This window comes from Octopus bimaculoides, chromosome 10, assembly GCF_046866305.1.
Source record: "Octopus bimaculoides isolate indiv1 chromosome 10, ASM4686630v1, whole genome shotgun sequence".
Taxonomy (NCBI): domain Eukaryota; kingdom Metazoa; phylum Mollusca; class Cephalopoda; order Octopoda; family Octopodidae; genus Octopus; species Octopus bimaculoides.
Genome location: NC_142937.1, coordinates 60,238,224 through 60,260,285, shown reverse-complemented (window position 1 = coordinate 60,260,285; position 22,062 = coordinate 60,238,224). Strand labels below are relative to the sequence as shown.

Genomic DNA, 22,062 nt, shown 5'->3' with positions numbered 1-22,062 from the left:
TTCACCAAAATCAATTAGGAGTGCATGTAGTTCATAATATTAGGTAGCCAAGCTTTCCCCACTCACTTTTAATCATAAAGCACAATGTTATAAAGTTTGTTTTTGGAAGTATTTTCTTTCTGTTACATCTTTTATCTTTTGCTTGTTTCGTTCATGAGGCTGTGGTCATGCTGGGGCACATATTTCGGAAGGTTTAGTCAAACAAATTGACCCTAGTGCTTTTTTTTCCCTTCTAAGTCTGGTAATTATTCTATCAGTCTCTTTTTGCCAAACTGCTTACTTACAGGGACATGAACAAACCAACAATGGTTGTCAAGCGCTGGTGATAGGATAACAAATACAAACACAGACACACACACCTGTGTGTATGTATGTGTTCGCCATGATAGATCGCTAGCCACTACACATTCTTTATTTTCTCTCCTTGTTTCTTTCTGTGTTCCTTTCTGTGGAAGAGCGTACGCTCGAAACGTTAAAGACTTTTTCACTTCCCAAGCGTTATACTAATACATCTGTTTGTTGTCTACACCACCTGTCTTCGTCTTGTGTTTTTTTTTTGTGAATTCTCCCCCTATATACTCTTTACTCTTTTACTTGTTTCAGTCTTTTGACTGTGGCCATGCTGGAGCACCGCCTTCAGTCGAGCAAATCGACCCCAGGACTTATTCTTTGTAAGCCTAGTACTTATTCTATCGGTCTCTTTTTCTGAACCGCTAAGTTACGGGGACGTAAACACACCAGCATCGGTTGTCAAGCGATGTTGGGGGGACAAACACAGACACACAAACACACACACACATATATATATATATACATATATACGACGGGCTTCTTTTCAGTTTCCGTCTACCAAATCCACTCACAAGGCTTTGGTCGGTCCGAGGCTATAGTAGAAGACACTTGCCCAAGATGCTACGCAGTGGGACTGAACCCGGAACCATGTGGTTGGTAAACAAGCTACTTACCACACAGCCACTTCTACGCCTATATATATATATATATATATATATGAAACACATGGCTCAGTGGTTATAGCATTGGGCTCTCAATGATGAGGTAGGTAGTGAGTTCAATTCTCAGACTGTGTGTTGTATTCTTGAGCAAGACACTTTATTTCACGTTGCTTCAGATAACTCAGCTATAGAAATGAGTTGCAATGTCACTGGTGCCAAGCTATATCAGCTTTTACCTTTACCTTGGATAACATCAATCGCACAGAGGGGGGAGGCTGGTATGCATAGGCAACTGCTTGTCTTCCATAAACAACCTTGTGCCTCAGAGGGTAACTTTCTAGGTGCTATTCCATTGTCATTCATGACCGAAAAGAGTTTTTACCCTATATGAAACACACACACAATGAGTTTTTTTCACTTTCTGTCTACAAAATCCACTGACAAGGACTTGGTTGGCCCAGGGCTATAGTAGAAGACACTTGCCCAAGGTGTCACACAGAGGGACTGAACCCATGACCATGTGGTTGGGAAGTAAGTTTCTTAACCACACAGCCATGCCTGCACAAAATTAGCTGCTATCATTTAAAATAATCTGATTTTTTAAAATATTCTTTAAAAACCATTTAATGAGTGTGTTTGTAAAATTCCTTCTCATGAAAGAGGGCTCTCTGTTCTAGATAGAGCTGAGAAACCCTGGACTAAACAATGTCATGTTGGATATCATCCTGGACTGTGAGTTGGCAGAGTCATTAGAACAACAGAGAATAGAAAAGCTTGCAAATTTTTTTCCATTTCTCTGCACTCTGAATTCAAATCCTGCTAAGGTCAGCTTAGTCTTTCATTCTTTTTTGGTGGTGGTGGTGGTGGTGGTGGGCAGTAAAATAATAAAACACTCACTTGTTCAGGACTAGGGAAAAGTGATATATCTATAAAGCATCTTTCGCCACAGAGTAATCCTTGTTGCTGTGAGGTAAGTGGCTTATCCATGTGAGCTCAGAAGCATAAGAGGATCTTTTCTGTTTGGCTGCACTTTTTGACATTTCAAAATTAAGTGAAAATTTTCAAATTTGGTGTATTGATGTAATTTTTCATGCTGAATCTCAGGGACTAATTCTCTCGTTCCAGAAATTTTTTAAAAAATAGTTACAGAGGTTTAAAGTTTAATCATTTTAATCCAGTCAGAAAACAGGATTTGGAAGCTGGCATTTTGTGCGTGACTGCAATCTTAAGATGGCAAAACAATGTCAACATTGTGATGATAGCACATGTCTTAAGCATTTGATGAGTGAAAAACGACAAAAAAATGAATAAACAACATGTATTTTGTAGTTTTAAGCATTCAAGAGGTTGGTATCGAAAATACAATGTAAAAAATCCCAAAACAGCAGCAGATGGATACAAGTAGGAAAACACAGTGTAAAACATTAGTTTATAAACACGTGGCTTTCCATAAACAACAACAGCAATGCTTGACTTGTTACTATGGAAACAGGCACCTATATGTCTGTGTCTTTCGATTAGCTAAAATTGCCCAGAATTTGCAAACTTTAAAAGCTATTAACTACTTATTTATTAATTTATCATGCAAATGAACTTCATGTCGATAATTAGCATACAAAACCACATCAATACATTAAATTTGAAATCAATTGGAACAAAATTGAAGAAATTGAAAAGTAGAAGCCAAACAGAAAAGATCTGCATAAGATTCTGATAGGGCCTTTTAAGCACAACAGTTGAGAGAAGAGATAGAGATAGAAACCAGACTAATATGAACTAGTTCTTCCCAGAAGTGAAAAAATGGGTTTGTATAAACATCAGACTATCTAGAAAAAACAAAGGAACAGAAGCATCAAGAACAATTCAAAAACCAACAAGATTTGGGAGAGGAAGATGTTCCCTCGGGGAAGGAGGGACACTGAAGCAGAGGTGAACAAGCAAGGATGCAATTGAAAAGAAACCCAGAGTTGGTGAAAAGGTAACCCAGAATACTACAATGACAATGATGATGGTTGTAGAGGTGGCAATGGTGATTGTTGTTGATAACATCTATATTATCCAAAGTACTCTTTGTTCTTTTAGATCAGGGATTCCCAAACTCTTTAAACCATCAACCTCTTCATGGAATCATTGATGCCTCATTGACCCCCAGGCATGTACAAGAAAATAAATGAATAATAATAATTAAGTAGATGTGCATTTATCGACCCCTTGAATAGTCCCATTGACCTCCAGGGGTTGATATCGACCACTTTGGAGACCCCTGTTTTAGATGGTAGAGTAAAAAAAGCCTGACAGAGATTATGTTATTATTTCTAGCAGGTCAAGCAACCATGTAAATCAGTGAATATCAGCAATTTTTTACCTCTGGACCCCTTTAATTCTTATTTTAGTCGACAGGACCCACATAGCCATTTGAAGTTTTAAAAAAAAATCACTTTATATTTTTATAATTAAATATTATTAGGAATACACCAGTATGACCTCAGCCCTGGGCTGAAACCAGTGAAAGATAAAAGATGAAATTATTCTTTTACTCTTTACTCTTTTATTTGTTTCAGTCATTTGACTGCGGCCATGCTGGAGCACCGCCTTTAGTCGAGCAAATCAACCCCAGGACTTATTCTTTGTAAGCTTAGTACTTATTCTATCAGTCTGTTTTCTGTTTTGCCGAACTGCTAAGTTACGGGGACGTAAACACACCACCATCGGTTGTCAAGTGATGGTGGGGGGACAGACACAGACACACAAATGCACACACACACACACACACATATATATATATACACGCACATATATATACGACGGGCTTCTTTCAGTTTCCATCTACCAAATCCACTCACAAGGCTTTGGTCGGCCCAAAGCTATAGAAGACACTTGCCGAAAGTGCCACACAGTGGGACTGAACCTGGAACCATGTGGTTGGTAAGCAAACTACTTACCACACAGCCACTCCTGCGCCTATATTGTATAAAAAAATTGTTAAAATATTTGTGTATTGTAGAAGTATAACTAATTCATTGCAGATAAATTTTAATAACAAAATCTTATATGGATATATGGACCCTGACTGAGAACCACTGATGTAGATGCTCCTTTTGGTGGCACATTGGTGATGATGATGATCATGAATCTAATGATATTAATGTAATAGTGATGACAATGGCAATTGCTGCTGCTGATGATGATGATACAAAGAAACAAACTGCCTTGCCAAGCAATCACAAATGATTGTCAGACTGAGAAAAAAAAAAGGAAAAAAAGAAAGAAAGAAAGAGAGACAGTAAGTTGCTGGTTTAATGATAAATGTTAAAGATAAGATGATGTGAAAAGCTACCAATTCTGCATCATTGCTCTTCACATAGAAATGCCAAACATTTAAGGAAGTTGGTGATTAAGATAAAAATAATGATACATCATTTAGATGCAGGCATGACTGTGTGGTAAGAAGTTTGCCTTTCAACCACATGGTTCCAGGTTTAGTCCCACTGTGTGGCGCACGCACCTTCGGCAAGTGTCTTCTGCTATAGCCTCAAGCTAATCAAAGCCTTGTGAGTGGATTTGGTAGATGGAAACTGAAAGAAGCCCGCTCCATAGATATACATGTGTGTTTTTCTTCACAATTGCCTGATAACCAGTGTTCATTTATTTATGTCTCAGTAACTTAACAGTTCAGCCAAAGAGCCCAATAGAAAAAAAAAAGAGTCCTGGGGTCGATTCATTTGACAAAGGCCTTTCAAGGCAGTGCCCCAGCATGGTCGCAGTCAGACTGAACAGGTAAAAGGTAGTTATGTTAAGGATGTACCTCCACCAAAGGCAATCCTTGATGATGAAGAGAACCAACGACAGTTAGTGTTTGTTTAAAACGTAAAAACAAGAAGCAAGGCAGATAACTCCTACAATATCAGTCGATTAAAATTATTAAACTATAGATTATGTAGACTTGAGTAGATCTGGTCTTTAAAACCAAATAGTGAAAGTTATGGATGTGTTTCGGTCTTATTAAACCTCCTTAGTTAATCAAACCGGTACTTATTTGAGCAGTGAATTGTGAAGTAGGCAAGCAATTAAACTGTCCAGTTGGTATATTTTAATTACTGTAAAGAAAGGGGTCTCTGAATGGTCCCTCCACCTGCTAGAAATAATAAACAAATCTCCATCAAATCATGATCTAGAATTTCAAAAAGGGACACATTGCATAACATGATCCTACATACACTGTACCTAAAAAAGAAAACAACACAGGATGGCTACAGTGATTGCATTAAAGCCTGAGTCTAAACAACAACAACAACAACAACAACAACAGCAATAGTAAAATGTCCATTTTCAGCCATTCCATTGTGCAAGTAATTTCCACTTCATGTTATACCAAATGTAAGATTGTATTAGAATACATATATTTGAATAAATTACCTTCCTGTCATATTCCAGTCTCGATAAACAGGAATATTTGGTGTCTCTATGTTATCATAAGGACCAAAATGGCAGTTAGGGGAGCCAAACCATTCTTGAAAGCCATGTCTTAGAGGATGGTATTTTTCTTGATGACCCAAGTGCCTAAAAGATTAAAATGAAAGGATTCATTTTTGGAGCAGTGGATCTCGAAGCAAATAAAGTTATAAATAATAGCATGTAAAAATTTGGGTTAAAAAACCTTTTGGACAGAAAAAGCCGAAGGCTGTCTGTGGGATTTGAACCTACATCTCCTATAAACATGACATGCATTCAAGCATTGTACCAAAGCAATCCTTTGAATTTCTCTATCAATTTTAGAAACTTTATTCTTATCAGTGAGACTTCTATGTTGTCGATGCCATCAGAATTTATAACTGGGAAGATAGCTTTCACGTGCAGCAGATGCACAGGAGCAATAAACACCACAGATGCTCAGAAAACAGACTACATTGCATGCCAGGGGGAGAAACTAGTAGTTGATAGCTTCCACCACCTAGGTGACCAAGTCTGTAGTTGGGGTGGATGCTCAGAGAGTGTTACCACTAGAATAAGAATAGCTTGGGCAAAGTTCAGAAAGTTTCTACCTCTACTGGTGACAAAGGGCCTCTCGCTCAGAGTGAAAGGTAGATTGTATGATGCATGTGTGTGAACTGCCATGCTTCAGAGCAGTGAAACATGGGCTGTGACTGCTGAAGACATGCGTAGGCTCAAAAGAAATGAAGCTAGCATGATCCGCTGGATGTGTAATGTCAGTGTGCACACACGACAGAGTGTAAGCGCCTTGAGAGAAATGTTAAACATAAGAAGCATCGGATGTGGCATGCAAGAGAGACGTTTGCGTTGGTATGGTCATTTACTGCGGATGGACAAGGAGAGCTGTGTGAAGAAGTGCCACTCCCAAACAGTGGAAGGAATCTGGGGTAGAGGGAGACCCAGGAAGACATGGGACAAGGTGGTGAACATTGGGCTTCACAGAGGCGATGACAAAAGACCGAGACCTCTGGAGGTATGCTGTGACTGAGAAGACCGGGCAAATAAAGTGAGTCCACAGCTGTAACCTACATCAGTGTCGCATAACCAGCCCACTCAAAAGTACCTTCGATTGTAGGATGACATGCTGTGCTTGAGGAAACCTATTGAGTCAAGTACATCAACATCAAAATCAAATCAAATGGAAATTGTTGTTGTGAGTCCCACGCTGGTAGCACATAAAAAGCACCATCTGAACATGGCCGATGCCAGTGCTGCTTTGTGTATGTATGTATGAGTGTGCGCTTGTCCTCCACCATCACTTGACAACCAGTATTAGGAAGTTTATGCAACCTTATCTTAGCAGTTTGGTAAAAGTGACCGATATGATAAGTACCAAGCTTAAAGACAAAAAAAAAGGTACTGGAACCGATTTATTTGAATAAAAATTCTTCAAGGTGGTGCCCCTGCATGGCCACATTCTAATGATTGAAACAAGAATAATAAAAAAAAATGTGAGTATTTGGTTAAAAAACCTTTGGGCAGAAAAAGTAAAATGGTTTTTGAAAATTTTGCGACAGATTAGTTGTGATATCAACCTTATTGATAGGAGCCCAGCTTAGTCCAGCCATTGTTCTATGAAACAAAACATTAAGCTTTAAAGTGTTTATATTTAAATTTAAACAAAGCAGCAATCTAGCAAAATCATTAGCATGCCAGGAAAAATGCTTAGTAGCATTTCATCTGTCCTTATATTGAGCTCAAATGTTGCTGACGTTGACTTAGCCTTTCATTGTCTTGGAGGTTTACTGAATCAATTGACCTAGGGCTAAACAACCACATTCACATAAACGTAGCAATGATGACAATAACAACAATCATCATCATCATCATCATTGCCACTGCTGTCGTTTACAGAAAAACAAAAGACAAGGACAGGTGTAGGAACAACCAACAGGTGTATTAGTTTTACGCTCAGGGAGAACTGAAAAGTCTTTTACGTTTTGAGCCTGCACTCTTCAACAGAAAGGAATAAGAGGAAAAAAAGTGGAGAGGGAATGAAAAAAGATGGAGAGAGAAAAACTGTGTAGAGTCCAGTGGTCCGACTTGGCATGACACACAAGGAGAAAGAATGTGAGAGAGAGGGACAGATAAAGAATGGTGAAGGGGAGAAAAAGGCAATTAGAGAAAAGAATGGGAAAGAAAACAATGGGGGAGAAAATAGTATAGAGTAGAGTCGCATCAAAAGGATTAGGATAAACATACTTGGAAATGGATGCATGGCATTCTATCAAATAATAATATCAATAATATCTATATAAATATATGCTTATGTATGTGCTTGTGTGTATATATATATATAGGTAAATGATAGGATTGCTTCAAATTTTCAGGGGTAGTCTGAGGTATCCAAGCAACCAGGGGGCTCATTACATAACCTCCACATAATAAAACAATGGCTAACTAGCCCAACCGAATTGCTTCTTCTTGTATTTGTTGCTCCATTTTCCACATATATATATATATATATATATATATATATATATATATATATATATATATATATAGATAGATAGATATATATACACACACATACATATGCATATATGGGTACAGGACGTCACCAACAGTAAACAACATGAAATACGAAAACAAATGAGTTCAATATGCAAACGAGAGAAACAAATGGAAATATATTTATGTGTGTGTCTTTCTGTCTGTGTTTGTGTTCCCCCCGCACCCTCCCTTCGCTCGACAACCGATGTTGGTGCGTTTATGTCCCCATAGGTCAGCAAGTACCATGCTTACAACGAATAAGCCCTGGAGGCGATTTCATTGACTAAAAGGTGGTGCTGAAGCATGGCCACAGTCAAATGACTGAAACAAGTAAAAGAGTAAAAGAGTTAAAAAGTATACCATTTGCCAATGATTTTGCTTTGGTAGCCTTTCTTTTCAAGAAGTTCAGACAACAAAATCTCATGGTCAGAGATGCCCCCTACAATAACTTGGGGTGTATAACCTGAAAAGTTGAAAATACACATTGGTTAGTCAGATGGAGATGTGTTCCCTGTATAATCTTGTAATGCTTTCACATGATTAGAGAAAAAGGGGGAGGGAGAAGTTTCCATGATGTGAAATAGAGGGAATGTAATTGTAACGCTTTCACGTGATTAGTTGAAGGGAAGAGAGGAGAAAGAAAAAGAAGATAAGGCGAAGAGTGAGACAGAAAGAGGGAGAAAAAAGTGGGAGAGAGAAGCATCCATGACATGAGGTAGGGGGAATATAATATTTATTATGTGGTTAAAAATGTTAGTTGAAGGAGGAGGAGGAGAGTTGAAAATATAATTTTAGCAGAGGGGTGATGTTCTGATGGTGAGGTTAAAGAAAGGCAGAGATAGGGGGAGAGAGAGATGATGGTGGTGGTGGTGGTGATTGGATTGTGAAAAGTGTATTTTTTTTTTAATTGAACTAAGTTTTTTATATCACCTATCACTTAACACACATGCATAAGTGCAATTCCGTGAAATATTCACGTTTATTTACGTGACAATTTAACTAAAGTTTGTATCATATGTACTGGATACTATTTTTGTTGTTTATGGGGAAAATGGAAAAATAAGAGTGAATATTTATTTTATGAGTGCTGTGTATTAAGTCTATAAAATTGTGCATAAAGTATATAAAGTGAATATATTAAGTAATCATCATATTTCAATTTCTTTCACTTTTCAATGAGTAGCAGATGAGTGATTATCTTTCCATACAGACACAACACAGGTTATGCTTTCAGGTTTTTTGGATAAAGTTTTCAGAAATAATCCAGTAGGTATACCATTAATTCTGTGAAACATTCAAGGGTCCCACTAGTAAGTATAAATAGTGTGAGAATAAATGTACTTCATGACACTATACATTGAATTACACAGAGAAAATGAGTAAATACTTACCATTACGAGCATGTGCATTAGTGGTATAGAATCCATTTCTGATAGGAAGACGTCCTGTGAGCAAGGCAGCTCGAGCTAGAGAGAAGAAAAAGAGAAGAGAGAGAGAGAAAAACATGGATTTATTTTAATCCTGAAACTATATTTTAGTGTTAGCAACTGTATTTTAACACAGACTACATATAATATTAGTCTGAAATTTTGGCACCAGGTCAGCGATTCTGGGGGAGGGGATAAGTTGATTACATCAACCCCAGTGCTCAACTGGTACTCATTTTCTTGACCCTGAAAGGATGATTTCAGCAGAATTTGAACTCAGAACATAAAGATGGATGAAATGCTGTTAAGCATTTTGACCAACATGCTAGTGGTTCCACCAACTCATCACCCTCAGAATGCATATAATATTAATGCTGGTTGGTACATAGTTTCATGTTTACTCTTTTACTCTTTTACTTGTTTCAGTCATTTGATTGTGGCCATGCTGGAGCACTGCCTTTTGTCGAGCAAATCGACCCCAGGACTTATGCTTTGTAAGCCTAGTACTTATTCTATCAGTCTCTTTTTGCCAAACTGCTAAGTTACGGGGATGTAAACACACCAGCATCGGTTGTCAAGCGATGTTGGGGGGACAAACACAGACACACAAACACGCACATACACATACATATACATATATACGACGGACTTCTTTCAGTTTCCGTCTACCAAATCCACTCACAAGGCTTTGGTCGGCCCGAGGCTAAAGTAGAAGACACTTGCCCAAGGTGCCACGCAGTGGGACTGAACCTGGAACCATGTGGTTGGTAAGCAAGTTCCTTACCACACAGCCACTCCTGCGCATGTTTATATATCAATATCTCTTTAACACATCATATGTTTCTTTTTCTTTTCATTTTTGCAACCATGTGCTTCTGAGTTCAGACCAACGGAGTAAGTACATGGCTTGAAAAAAAGAAAAAGAAAACATAACTATGGTAAATGAATTTGTTTAAAACCCAGCATGGCTGCAGTCCAATAACTGAAACAAGTAAAAGATAAAAGATAGTAAAGATTTAAAAAAGCAAGGAAAAGATGCAATATGAAGAATCAAATTTGTTTACTTACAAGGAGAACACAATGGGTTGGCTGAATAAAAGTCTGTCAGTAGCATTCCCTGTGAAGCCATTTCATCAATGTTGGGTGTCTCTTTGTTGGGTTCCCCCAAAATTCCCAAGTCTCCCCAACCCATCTGGAAAAAAAAAAGGAAAAGTAAGGTATGATATTGATGGTGAATTCTTTAAAGGATTGGCTTATCTGGGGCATCATCATTTAATGTCCATTTTCCATGCTGGCATGGATTGGATGGTTCGACAGGAGCTGGGGTCATACCCCGGATTCCTTCCACTGTTTGGGAGTGGCACTTCTTCACACAGCTCTCCTCATCCATCTGCAGTACATGCCCATACCGATGCAAACATCTCTCTTGCACACCACATCCGATGCTTCTTATGTCCAACATTTCTCTCAGGGCACTTACACTCTGTCGTGTATGCACACTGACATTACACATCCAGTGGATCATGCTAGCTTCATTTCTTTTGAGCCTACGCATGTCTTCAGCAGTCACAGCCCATGTTTCACTGCTGTGAAGCATGGAAGTTCACACACATGCATCATGCAATCTACCTTTCAGGGGTCATACCAGGCTCCATTGTCTGTTCTGGTATGGTTTCTACAGCTGGATGCCTTTCTGAATGCCAATCACTGGGTGCTTTCTGCATGGTACCAGCACTGGTGCCTTTTATGAAGCACCATTGACAGGATCACTGAGTAACTCTCAAAACGAAGTTCCCTCAGCTCAGAGGAGGGAATAGTAGTGAGGGAGGGGTGGCTTTATGCCAATTGATTAAGGGACAGGGGTAGGCATCCTGCAGTATAATAGGGAAAAAAGATTGCTTTCCTGCAGAGTTGTAGTTGTTGTTTAGCCAGCAAGTCAGTCATCCCTGACTGAGCAGATCTATCAAAAGCATTCCATCCACGACCATATAGCCTTTTCATTTTTTGTGGTATGGTGTATCTAAGACTACATTATCCAACAAGTCTAATATATCAAAAACGTCCTTATGTCCAATTTTTCCCCAAACCAAGAATGTATTTGGGGGGAAGTTTGACTTATTTCTTGCGGAAAAACTGACCATGTACAGGTCAACACATCGGTTTGAGATTTTGTTGAGTATTCGGAGTAATTTGCATATAGCCATACTTCAAACTATACTGATGAAATAATTTTGAAGCAGGACTGCTAATAGAACACTTATGCAGTGCTCCCACTGTTTATTGTGATGAGTTGCTCTGGCCAACCATGACTATTTATAGCTAGATAGATTAAATTAGCAAGAACTGTGCATTTTGTTCATATTAAATGTATTGCCAATGTATGTTATGTAGCACATAACATAATCTATTGTTATGTGCTACATAACAATAGATCTGCAAGAAAATCTAGACGTGCCGAGGTTCTCCAAACATGAACAGACATATGCACATTCTCCAAATACAATTGATCAGAGGAACAGTGAACATCTATGAAACATTTCAGATTTCCTCTTGTTGACGTTCTGGGACACAATCACATATACATATAGAATACATATGAGCGTTCAAACACAAACAGAAGTGAAATACCCTTGCATTCTACTGTGACAAGTACACTCATGATGAATGCAAGTACATCATAAGGCTCAATGATGCTTTTTACGTGCCACTAACATGGGTACCAGTCACACACCACTGGCATCAGTCATGACTACGATTTCACACAGACATGACAAAAGTAAGTAGACACTCCATAAAACATTGTTTTATATTTGTTTTAAATTGAAAAGGTTTATACTTTCCATTAATTGACATTTTTATATTTCAGGTTCCATAGGTGATTGTTTAATCATGCTACATACAAAAGAAGTCTTAGAATTGTCTGAATTTCAAAGAGGTCATATTGTGGGTCAATCTAAAGGTGGACATAGCATAATATCGCAGAAAACCTTGGAATCGCACTTCTTACAGTTAATAGAGTAGAAAGAGTTCACATCCCCATAGAGGGGAAGGAGTTCACATCACCTTGCTGAGGTCAACCAGGGCCCTCTGACAGGACCTTTCTCTTTGTTACGAGAGGTGTGGATGATAATTCTCGTTGCAAGGCCTCTGACATAGCAGAGCAAGTTGATGTCAGTCCCAGAACAGCTGTCAGGTATCTTCACAAACTTGGTTACTATGGCAGATCAGCAAGCAGGAAGCCACTTCTTCAACCAGCCAATACCAAGCAGAGAAAAAATTGGACCAGTGAGATGGTGGAGAGGCCACTAGCATATTCTCTGACAAGTCCAGAATTGCTGTATTTTCTGACAGTGGTCAAGTGTGGGCCTGGAGACTCTGTGATCAAGAATTTGATGTGAAAATACTGCAGCCAACAATGAAACATGGCAGCTATTCTGTGATGGTCTGGGAAGCAATTTGGAGCAATGGTCAATCAGAGCTGGTGGAATGTGAGGGAAACAAACTCAGATAAATATGTGTCCATATTGCAGAAAGGACTCTTTCCAATCTTCTCCAGGGATGAAATGATTAAAGCAGACTCTTTCTTTATGGAAGATGGGGCTCTTTGTCACAAAGCTAAAAAGACGCAAGGTTGGTTGGAAGAAAATGGTATTAAAAAGCATCCATGGCAAAGCCAGTCACCAGATATGAACCCTATTGATCACCTCTGGGGCATAATGGACAGGGAACTTTATAAAAAGAAGAAAACATCCTCAAAGCTAAATATTTTGAAACTACTGTGTGAAACTTGGCAAGAAATTCCTCAAGAGAATATTCTTCATCTGATCAGTAGCATGCCTAATAGGGGCCTCACATTAAAAAATGCAAAGGGCATGTCTATTAAATATTAGATAATCACATTATAATTTTGTTTTACTTGTTTCAGTCATTTGACTACGGCCATGCTGGAGCACCATCTTTAGCTGAGCAAATCAACCCTATGACATATTCTTTGTAAGCCTAGTACTTATTCTATCGATTTCTTTTTCCGAACCGCTAAGTTACGGAGACGTAAACACACCAACATTGGTTGTCAAGCAATGGTGGTGGTGGTGGTGGGGGGGGGGGGGCAAACACACACACAAATACATACGACAGATTTATTTCAGGTTCCGTCTACCAAATCCACTCACAAGGGCTTGGTCATCCCGAGACTATAACAGAAAACACTTATCAAAGGGACCATGCGGTTAGGAAGCAAGTTTCTTACCACACACACATACATACATACATACATACATATATATATATATATATATACATATATATATATATATATATATATATATATATATATATATGCATGTGTCTTTGAGCCCCACCACCGCTTAACTGCTACTGGTTTGTTTACGTCCTCGTAACACAGTAGTTCGGTAAAAAGAGACAGCTTAAGTACCAGACTTAAAAACCAAAGTACTGGTGTCGATTCGTTCGACAACAACCTTTCAAAGCGATGCCCCAGTATGACCGCAGTCCAATGACAAACAAATAAGAGATAAATGACAAAAGCGCTTCGCGTAATTGCTTCAAACCTTCACGTTCTAGGGTGGTAGACTTAACCCGCCGTCCGAAGTTTAACATTACCACCTCCTCCATGAATGCCTTCAACGGAGTTCAGTCTCTCACCAGTGTCAACAACCTTGAAAAAGGCAGAATTACAAGTGATGCCTTTCTTTCTTAACTAAATGGGAAATGTGTGTGCGCGCGCAAAACACCTAATTGGTAGTAATGTAGATATAGCACTTATAGTAAAATGACACACTCGCACTGTTTCTTTCATTTCTCGGCAAACTATAAACACAATATCTGATAATTTCTTATAAAGATTCAAGATTAGTAATTGTGAGGCTGATTAAATCAATCCCAGTACTTGACGGATATTTTATCGATGTCGGATTCCAGAAGATGAAAGGCAAATTGCAACGAAAACGATCTGGTTCCTGTTACCAACTGCTTGGATAATCCAGGGCTTAAATAGTAGGTCTTCGTCTGACGGGGAATATAATTAATATCTGCAGTATATCTCATATACTTGAACCGTATATTTAAACAGCAACTGGCCATTATCGATAGAATGCCCAACAACTGTCTTAATAATAATAATAATAATAATGGTTTCAAGGTTTTGGCACAGGGGCCAACGTTTTTTGAAGGAAGGGGAAATCGATAGCATTGACCCCCCCCCCCCCCCCGTGCTTAACCGGTACTTAATTTACCGATCCGAAAGGCTGAAAGGCAAAGTCAACCTCAGTGGAATTTGACTTAAGAACTCAAAGATAGGAATAAATGACACTTAGCATTTTGTCGGGCGCGCTGACGATTCTGTCAGCTCGGGTTAGGCCAGCTTTAGAAGAGGGAGTCAGCCGATATTTTATTTGTAAGTATATTGTAAGTTTAAGGAATTAGAAGGTAAAATGAGACGTTAAGGACATTTGGCTGCTTTTTCTAGCAGATCGAGCGTCCACATAGAGACTCTTGTCATTTATTCAAACACTTACGATATAAATTTCAATAATCGGTGACATTTGATCTTTGCTTTGGTTTACGCTTTGTAAAGTCGTAATTGATCGATCATTTTTTTTTATATGCAATGTGCAATCTCACAACAGATGTAACATGGTCGGGCATCAGCTGGTGTTTTAACCATTTGTTGCGACAATGATTTTAAAAAAAAATTGTTTGAACTATACGATTATAATAGTAAGAAGATGTAAACATCATGTACTACTAAAAATAGAGTGGGGGAAAGGACATATAACAACATGTGAAAAAGTGGGAGAAACAACGAGAGGGGTAGAAATGAGAGACAGAGAGCAAGAAAGAAGAGAAGAAAGAGTTTAGTTGAAAGACTAAACAAAGAATAAGTTTAAACCTACAAAACAAATCAGAGCCGGATTTAGTCGGATTAACCAAGTCTTGCTTAATATTATAACATAAGAAGTTCAGAGGAACTTACATCATCCATGAGCATAATGATAAAATTGGGTTGACCGTTGACATATCCGTAGAGAAAGACCAAAGTTAGCCAGGATAGCAGCTCCATTACGAAAATAACCAGGAAATAATGTAACCACGTGATTTTGATATCTATTGAGACAGCTGGGTGACAAAGCTGAGGGATGATTATGGAAGTGAGAGGTGGTCTTATGTGTAGCTGAGTTGTTCTTAAACTGACATATAGAATTTTCTTTGCACCCCCACTGCACGGCATCTTGGGCAAATGTATTTTGCTATAGCTCCGGACCTACGAATCCTTTGTGAGTGAATTTGACGGAAACTGCGTGGAAGCCCGTCGTATATGTTTGTGTGTTTCTGTGTGTCACCCTCACTGCATCACAATTCTTGTTGGTTTGTTACGTTCTCGTAACGTAGCAGTTCGACAAAATAGATCGATAGTATGAATACCGGACTTTAGAAATAATAGGGTCGATTTGTTTGGCAAAACCACTTGAAGACAGTACTCCAGCATGGCCGCAGTCCAATGACTCAAGTTAAAGATATAACAATTTTATTCGATTCCTTTTCCAGTTCTAACAGATTAAAATGAACTCTAACCCAATTCCAAGTTAGTTACTCTTGTAAAAGGGTAGGGCGTGTTATAAAGGAGATTTGACTGCCATTTCCGACAGGTTGAGATTCCTTCGTTAGCTGACTTCTGCATGTAATATTGGTTTTAATTTTTGATACAAGGCCAGCAATTTCGGGGGAAAGGGTAAGTCAATTACATTAGCCTAGTGTTCGACTAATACTTATCTTATCGACCTCGAAAGGATAAAAGGAAAAATCGACCTCGATGCCATTACGAACTCTAAACGTAATGACAGCCGAATTGCCACTTAGCATTTTACCCGGCAAGCTAACGATTCTGCTAGCTCGCCACCTATTTCTGATTATAGGCATAAAGCTAACAATGTTGAGGGGAGGGGCTTAGTCGTTATATGAACTGCAAGACAAGACTAATAGTTTACTTTATCGAGGAAAATATTGAAAAGACATCGATACACGTGAGGATGAAACAAGGAAGGTATCAGGGGGCCCTTGAAATGTGCTAAAAATAAGAGATAAATCGCCCTTAAATCACGTATACAAAACAATCTTATTCTTGCATAAATGTATAGATTCCCGTGTGCAGAACAAATTCGCAAACATTTTCTGAAAATTCCCCAAAATTAAGTTATGGGGGAGGGGTGCTAAAATCAGAATTCCGCCTTTTTTTTTTTTTTTTTTTTTCCAAGATTCGCCTTAATCGAAGGTCGTAATAATAATAATTGTTTCAAATCGTGAGGGGAGCGGGAAGCTGGTACTAATTTTATCGATTTCAAAAGACTGGAAGGCAAAGTCGATTTTGCGGGATTTTGAACTCAGAACGTAAAGAGCCAGAAGACATGCTGCTGGGATTTATGTCGAAACGGACACGAATTAAGGATTATATGATGTTGGTTGCCGCTCGGAAATTTTACACCAGACCACGTGCTGGACCAACGTTTTCCAAATGGTCATCAGTAATTCGTAGCCTCAACTTGCTTTCCGTATATTTCACGTTTGAAAATAGTTTATTCGCATCAAACACCGATATCATTTTATTTATTTATTTTTTCGCATGATCTGTTATGTTGTAGAGCATGATTCAAGAAAAGGATCTTTTCTGTTTGGCTGCTACTTTTCAATTTCTTCAATTTTTGTTCCAGTTGGCTCCATATTTTGTGTATTAGTGTAGTTTTGTATGGTAATCATTGACATAAAATTCATTTTCGCCCTAAGTCAATAAAGAGTTAATAAGCTTTTAAAATTTGTAAATTTTTGGCAGTTTCAGCCAATCGAAAGCCACAGGTGCCCGTTTTCATAGTAACAAGCCAAGCTGTTACCAAGCTGCTTCAACACGTGGTCACTTTTCGCTTATTAAATGCTAAAAACACATGAGGTGGTCGTGAGATGTACTGAAATAATAGCCAAATAGGCCTCAAATCACGCAAATTTTTGTTGTTGTTGTTTTTTTTCTGCATAAACGTATGAAAACCCGTGTAGAATTTTCTGAAAATAGGAGAGCTATAATTTCTACACGAAATTTGGATCTTAACGTAGTTCTATTTGAAAATTTGCTGGCACAGTGGACATAACTTCACAAGTGTGTCCTTCCGACTTTGTTTCCTCATAACTTTCAGAAGAGATATATTCTTTATGTCTACGAATATTTTTCCAAATGGTGTATAATTTATAATGCGAATTTAACGTAGAAAAAAAGAAACAAATCGGTGAACGCGTACACATATATACTGACGAAATACAATTTTTTAAAATTTCATGTCTCATTTTATGGAGATTATATATATATATATAAAAACAGAGAGAGGGAGAGAGAGAGAGAGAGAGAGATTACTGCATTTTTGACTTTCAGACGTTTCTTTTTAACAAAATGTTCACTACCTTAAAAAAAACTATTTAAGCTAAGCAAATGACAGTCTGTAAATGTATTAAAAAAACTATTTTAGAAAATCAGTTCTTGTGTATGTAGTGGCTTCATGCAGGCATAGCGTGGATTCGATCCTCAATCGCCAAATTTCACTTAATGTACAACAGACTTTTCCCATAAAGAGACATTAAGTTGACAAGAGTGAAATTCAACAGATGTTCTTCCCTTAGCCGATTTATGTCTTAGTCACTTGAACTCTGCTAACTTTATGTATGTGGTGGATAGTCAAATTGACAGGTCGGTTACGACAACGATTATTCTAGTTGAGGTTCGATAATTGCAAGGACGAAGTGGAAGTTTTGAAAATAGAGAAATCGAGAGAGATCAACTGGTGGGGATTTGGTATAGATGCACTCGTACAAATAACCCTACCAGATCTGCACAATATAGCAGAGGAGGTGGAGCTCCCCGACGGAGCACGACTAAGAGTTGTAGTGGAGGGGAGACCTCCAATCTATTATAAGTGTAAAAGTAGGGGAAACATGCAGGCGGTGTCCCCGCAGAGAAGTACAAGTGAAAGAAATAGAGGTCTGTGAAGAGGAGATGGTGGAAGGCGTACAAGAGGAGGTGGAGAAAAAAACAGGCGAAAACTGTGGAGTGCGAGAAAATTTCTCAAGAAACAGATAGAAAACGTATGCGGACAGAATCGCCGCCAAAGAACCCTCAAAAAAAAGAAAAAAAAAAGACAGCGAAGGAAATGGAAACCGAAAAAGACGAAGCTGAGAACCGAACCCAAGATACAGAGCACGAAAAAGTGAAAAGAAAGGAAAAGCGGAGGAAATGGTCGAACAAGATAATAGACAAGCAGACAAGAGCAAGGAAAGGTAATTGGAAGAGTTGATTTTAAAAATATTAAAACCGTGATTATTTACGACAAGGATTTAGAATTGGAAAAGACGATTGCAAAAATAAAAGGTTTAGTAAGGGTTAAACTGGACCCTGAAACGTTTGAAGAAAAAAAGAAAGCGATATTGGTGGAAGAACATGTGATGCAGAGACTGCAGCAGATACACCCGGACAAGTTTCAAATAAGTGGATTATACGTGGGCTACGACACCCTGCCAAGTGTAGTAACGGTAAAGGTGCTGTGGCCACTTACAATTGCTAAAGAAGAAACCTGATTATTAACTGTATGAGAGAACTGTTTAATGAAACTGCGAGTTTTGGGGGACTCGTAAGCCATTTCATCACCTCATTGTAAGTAATTCATTCCATTCATTCTTTGTACCCCACGTACTGTATTACTTTGTCTGTCCTTGTGTCCCCCTCTGTGTTATGGCCTAAGTGCCAAATAAAGAAAGTTCTAGTTGAGGTTCGAGTTTTTTTTATGTCTGTCTATCGTGAGTTATACTTTGCTGTTTATTACTTGTTTCGTTTTCTTTGAACACTTTGTTAATTTGTTTTGCTGCCTTGCGGCAGACTGTTGACGCTTTCCCTCTTCGAAGAGGAGGGTTAATCAAGTATGATGCAATACGAGGACCTCACCTCCTCGGAACTGACGTCTTCTGAGGTGGAGTTGTTAAGATCAATTTATAAATAGACGAGCAAATGAAGAAGAGGAACTTTGCAGATGTTACAAGGAGCCAGAATAACGAAATTGACTTGTTGAAGTGTTACAAGGATTTTCTCAGTAGAGAGGGATACGATGTAAAGGTGTCCCCTCCTCAAGAGATAATAAATAATACAAAGGAAAGAACAATAATCTATAGAACATATTCAACAGAAGCAGGGAAAAATAGGAATTATGGCAACCAAGTAAATTGAAGAGCATTAAGACCAATCTGGCAAGAAATTACATATTTTGCCAGAGGAACAGAATATGGAACAATAGAGGTGCGTTTCCGAGAGGCGGCTACTACTAGGCTACCTTCGGCAGCACCGTTGAAAAATGAAGAAGTGGTGCTTCTACCCACATACCTTGGGAGACGTGCTTCCAGGGTTAGGGTAGAAGGCAGATCACCGGAAATTGATGTGGCCTGGATAGCAGCCGCCGTACTACTTCCATGCTATAAAAGCTATTTTCCTTTAAATTAAAATCTATATTGAAAAAAGGCAAGACTATATTAACACTAAGTGTGACAGTTCAAAAAATTTAAAGGATCTTTACTGTTTTCTATTTTTTAAAATTTTGTTCCAATTATTTTAAAATTTAGTATATTGATGTTTTGTATGCTAATTGTGGAAATGAAACTAATTTTTTGCCAAATAAAAAGTTAACTTTAAAAGTTTAAGTTTTGAGTAATTTTAGCCGGCTTCCGAAAAAGATGCAACGGTTGTAAGGTTGCACTCTTAGGACTGTACTGCTTTTCCTTCCCTCATGGGCCAAGGAATTGACTTAAGTTCGGATTTGTGTTGAAGAACTGGGGATGAGCCACTGCACAGCTGTTGATTATAACAGCTGTGTTCGTAAAATGCACGACGACCTGCTCCGCAACCCAATTCAGATAGACGAAACAGTCTTCTCAAGACGCAAATACAACTGAGGAAGGGTGCTTGCTACCTGAGCAGTTTGTTTGAAGAGGAGGGTGTCGCGGGACTAGACATGATTTTCTTTGTGTGGTGCCATGTCGGAATCGCGACACACAAGAGGAATGCATACGTCAGTCGGTTCTTAATCATTCGAGAGATGGTACCACATGCAACAAGTTGTGGAAAAAAACCAAAAAAAACACATGGGTCGGTGTAAAACGAGGGAATAAACGTTGTGGGACCCATCACTGTACGGTAGACTCGCATCTCTACGAGTTCGTAACGCAGGCGATATGATAATTGTAATTTGTTTAACAGACTTTCCAGAGTGTATCTCAAACTTTCATTCTTGAATTTTCTCTACAAAAAAGAAAAAATCCATTGTTTTCAATGAAACTTGAAATAATTGTTTTAGGTTTTCATTACTATTATGTCATTTAGCTTTTGTAAAAATAATTCTTTAATAATGTTCAAATGCATGTTAGTTTTAAATAAAATATTTTGGATTGGTTTGTTGTATAGTATTTTAAACAATTGAGTAAATACAATTTTTTATGACGTAGTTTTTTTTTGTAAGTGATGGTCTTGTATTTTTTCGAAAAGAAAAAAATTGATTTCAGATTTTTCCATTTTAAATTGTTTACATGTCTGTTCCTCCGTTTCACACGACTTTATTCATTAAAACTTATTGAAAGTTCAAAACTCCTTACAACTTTCGTCGTCGTTGATTTTGTGATAGGCATGTGTCACGGAGAAAATGCCAGCTTCCAAACTCCGTTTTCTGGGTGGGTTTCTGTAAATTTTTTCTGAAACGAGTGAATAACAAAATCAAATTTGGCGTGAATAATTATATCAATACACCAAGTTTTAAAATTTCCATTTAATATCAAAATTTCAAAAACTGTGACAGCAACAAAAAAAAAAAAAATATATAATTTAATTTTACAAACCATTTTTTTTTTTTCATCTCTCAATAAGGATTTTCTTAGGATGTACTGCTGCCGCGACAAATTTTTGCTATAAAAAGAAAGAACGAGAGAGAGAGAGAGAGAGAGAAAACGAGATTTTTGGTCTTATACTTTTCTTGTTAAAAAAATATTCTCTTCCAGATGTTATACAACTGAAATTGTCATTTTATGCATACTTTCTTTCCAAATTCTAATTTTGTCTTTCACTCACCCACTTGTGGTGCTTGATTTTTAATCCATATTTTTTTAAACGTCTTCGTGTCGGTATAAGGAGACGACATAAATTCACCTGGTTTGTCAGTCTAGCCTCTATCACGAGGGAAGATTGTGTGGATGAATGCCATACAAACGAATGCCAAGTTTTTTTTTTCTTTTCATCGTGTAATGTACGATGAGGTCGAGTGGTGGTGGCAGGTATCTTTTTTTAATGCAAATTGCCATTTCTTTGTGGAGGCGCAATGGCCCAGTGGTTAGGGCAGCGGACTCGCGTTCATAGGATCGCGGTTTCGATTCCCAGACCGAGCGTTGTGAGTGTTTATTGAACGAAAACACCTGAGGCTCCGGCAGGGGATGGTGGCGAACCTTGCTGTACTCTTTCACCACAACTTTCTCTCACTCTTTCTTCCAGTTTCTGCTGTGCCTGTAATTCAAAGGGTCAGCCTTGACACACTGTGTCACGCTGAATATCCCCGAGAACCAAGTTAAGGGTACACGTGTCTGTGGAGTGCTCAGCCACTTGCACGTTAATTTCA

At 38.3% G+C, this 22,062-nt stretch overlaps 1 protein-coding gene across 3 annotated transcripts in view; it reads right to left on the bottom strand.

Moving 5' to 3' along the window:
• The window catches only part of LOC106880025 (N-acetylgalactosamine-6-sulfatase), a 46,883-nt gene extending 25,223 nt beyond the window's left edge, over positions 1–21,660 (bottom strand). Inside the window, exons 1-7 of one of the 3 annotated variants that reach the window (XM_089358705.1) lie at positions 21,522–21,660; positions 21,293–21,359; positions 21,053–21,148; positions 10,433–10,556; positions 9,329–9,403; positions 8,298–8,400; positions 5,370–5,513 (exon numbers count right to left, since the gene is read on the bottom strand). In XM_089358705.1, coding sequence (XP_089214831.1) covers positions 5,370–5,513; positions 8,298–8,400; positions 9,329–9,403; positions 10,433–10,556; positions 21,053–21,085 — 479 coding nt within the window. In that variant the 5' untranslated portion in view covers positions 21,086–21,148; positions 21,293–21,359; positions 21,522–21,660. Of the gene's footprint in view, positions 1–5,369; positions 5,514–8,297; positions 8,401–9,328; positions 9,404–10,432; positions 10,557–15,359; positions 15,731–21,052; positions 21,149–21,292; positions 21,425–21,521 lie in introns of those variants that run through there. The other 2 variants (XM_089358706.1, XM_014929825.3) reach the window with 2 other exon arrangements.
• Between the last annotated feature and the right edge of the window lie 402 nt (positions 21,661–22,062).